The 3234-nt window shown below is 35.3% G+C and overlaps 1 protein-coding gene across 1 annotated transcript in view; it reads left to right on the forward strand.

The window, feature by feature from the left end:
- The window catches only part of LOC117168835 (lipase member H), a 27971-nt gene extending 25360 nt beyond the window's left edge, over positions 1 to 2611 (forward strand). Inside the window, exon 6 of the mRNA XM_033354689.1 lies at positions 2439 to 2611. Coding sequence (XP_033210580.1) covers positions 2439 to 2611 — 173 coding nt within the window. The remainder of the gene's footprint in view (positions 1 to 2438) is intronic.
- Positions 2612 to 3234: the final 623 nt, after the last annotated feature.

Below are 3234 nucleotides of genomic sequence, written 5' to 3' on the forward strand. Positions count from 1 at the left end.
AGAGGGAGCTCTTCTTAATATTTTGACACCAAAATCATGTCGATACACCTTACCGACTGCGAGTAAAGCCACCCACGCTTCAACTTGACAGACTGTATCAAATGATTCTCAAAATCAATTAAATAAAACCTTTTTAAAAAATCCATCGAATTTAGTTGAATTGAGTATATTAAGAAGAATTCAAGTAAATTCAAAAAATTCAACGGAGTTTCCAAGAATTAAATGTATTTAGATAATTCAAAAAAGTCTGTATCCTAAAATGTATTAAGTGTTTTGAAATCCCTTCAAAGTAAAAAAAGTATTTTAAAATTCTTGGGAATCGTTTTAAATTGCCTAAAATATTTCAAATTAAAAGCTCTTAAGAATGCCTTTGAATTTTAAAAATACCTTCCAATTCTGGACATAGATAAAAAAATTCTCGAGATCTTTAAACATAATCTGAATTATTTCAAAAGAATTCAAAGAAATTCAGAAATGTGCATAGACCGTATTTGAGTAATGATCAACCCACGAGTTAATTTATTGTAAGAAAAGTGACATTATTAAACGTTACATTATAAGCTATAGATTATAGGGTACGATACGGAAAAAATATTCGAAATAGGTTACTTTAGGGATCTTAAATAAATATAAGTTACAACAGGGGATATAGGGACCGATCTGTGAGGCCTCAATCAGAAATTCACGGAATTCAGGGAATTTGAAAAATTGAAGGAACTTAATTCATTCTATGAATTCCGTGAATTCTATGAATTCCGCGGATTTCATTAATTTCTCGAATTCTATTAATTCCGCCAATTTCATCAATTTCGTGAATTTGATGAATTCCGTAAATTCCTTGAATTCCATCAATCCTGTGAATTGCGTGAATTTAATTAAATCCATGAATTCCGTGAATTCCGTAAAGTTCATTAATTCCGTGAATTCCAGGAATTCCGTAAATGCAGTGAATTCCATTAATGCCGTAAATCCCGTAAATTTCATGGATTCCGTAAATTCCATGTGTTCCGTGAATACCCACGCACCCCGTAAAATCCATGAAATTCTTGCAATTCATGAATTCCTTGAACTGCATGAATTCCGTAAATCTTATGAATTCCGTGAATTCTATAAATTCTGTAAATCCCGTAAATTCCATGCATTCTGTGAATTCGATTAATTTCATGAGTTCCATAAAATTCACGCATTTCGTGAATTTCATGAATTCCATGAATTCCTTGAATTTAATGAAATGCATGAATTCCGTAAATTCCAAAATTCGCGAATTCCTTGAACTCCATGAATTCCGTAACTTTCATGAATTCTGTTAATTCCATGCATGTTGTCAGTCCCGTAAATTCAATGCATTCTATAAATTTGATTAATTTTATGAGTTCCATGAAATCCAACGCATTTTGTAACTTTCTTGAATTCTGTGAATTTCATGAATTTCGTGAATCCCGTGGATTTAATGAAATTCATGAATTCCGTAAATTTCATTAATTCCGTGAATTCCAGGAATTCCGTAAATTCAGTGAATTCCATTAATGCCGTAAATCCCGCCAATTTCATGGATTCCGTAAATTCCATCAATTCCATCCATTTCGTGAATTCCGAGCATTCCGTAAATTCCTGAATTTCGTGAATTCTCTGAATTCCGCAAATTTCATGAATTCCGTGAATTCCAGGAATGCTGTGAGTCCCGTAAATCAATACATTCTATGAATTCTATTAATTTCATGAGTTCCATGAATTCTATTAATTTGTATGAGTTCCATGAAATCCACGAACTTTGCGAATTCCTTGAATTCCGTGAATTTCATAAATTTTATGAATGCCGTGAATTTAATGAATTGCATGAATGCCGTGAATTTAATGAATTACATGAATTCCGAAAATTTAATTAATTCCGTGAATTCCGGGAAACACCTGAATTCCATAAGTACGTGAATTCTATGAATGCCGTAAGTCCAGGCAATTTAATGGATTCTGCAAACTCCATGAATGCTGTGAGTCCTGTAAATTCTAATTAATCTGTGAATTCGATTAATTTCATCAGTTCCATGAAATCCGTGAATTCCACGCACTCCGTGGATTCTATGAATTTCGTCAAATTCGTGTATTCCTTGAATTACGTAAACTTCATGAATTCCGTGAATTCCATGAATGTTATGAATGCCGTCAATTCCATGGATTCCGTGAATTCTATGAAATCCACAAGTTCGATGAATTCCACGCATTCCGTGAATTCTATCAATTTTGTGAATTTCTTGACTTTCATAAATTTGCGCGCTCAGCCCGCTACCTTAGCGGAGTGTGACTTGATGCTGGAGTGTGCGTGTGACACTGAATCGTGACTCTGGATCGTGACGGATTAAAAATGTTAAATCATTGGGTTTTTATTGTTCATTAGAGAGATGTTGGTATAGGTATAGCATAAACATTGTATTTTGCACAAGAAACTCTGTCCTGCGACCACACCAAAGTGACACCTTACTACATCGAATCCATCACGACGAAGGTAGGATTCTGGGCAGCCCCATGCGGAAACCTCTTCTCTTACCTGATCGGATGGTGCAACCCAACAGACGAAGAATACGTGCTGATGGGAGAAGATACGCCACATTCGTAAGTAGTTCAGATCATTCACTAAATTTACTCTTCTTCTTCTCTTATTTCAAATTTACCTTTAAGTTTTATTCCCTATTCGCTCTGTTCCCTCAACGAAATAACATACATTTTAGGGGCCATTTATAAAATAGGTAATACAAACAATGTACACCAGAACCCCGATTTAGCAACAGTGTCGATAGCTGCCTCGAACTGGCCTGAAACGTTTCTAATTGGAATCCACAATATTGCGCAATGTACTCGAATGAGTACTCCTGCACTGCTACTCTTCCGAGGCGATAGCAGTGAACCCAGATCTGAAACGAGATGTGGTCCAATACTATGACAGGGCTATGTCCGTGTGAAAATAGTAGGAGACGCTGTAAATGACTGAGTTGCGCGCGCAACCCATTTCTCCTCTTCTGAATTTGAAAACTCGAAGGTGCACGATTGCCGGTCGGAGCACTTCGGCGATTGTATTTATATATCTATCTGCTAACTGCTTTCAAATAAATTCAGGAGATTTAGATTTTAATATTTCCAGATTTCGATGCTGGCGTTTCTCATGATTTGAATAGATCGCGCGCCTCTTGTTATGCGTATATTTTGATGTTATGTTATTTCATGTATAAAATATAAATCATA

Source organism: Belonocnema kinseyi, chromosome 1, assembly GCF_010883055.1.
Source record: "Belonocnema kinseyi isolate 2016_QV_RU_SX_M_011 chromosome 1, B_treatae_v1, whole genome shotgun sequence".
Lineage (NCBI taxonomy): Eukaryota > Metazoa > Arthropoda > Insecta > Hymenoptera > Cynipidae > Belonocnema > Belonocnema kinseyi.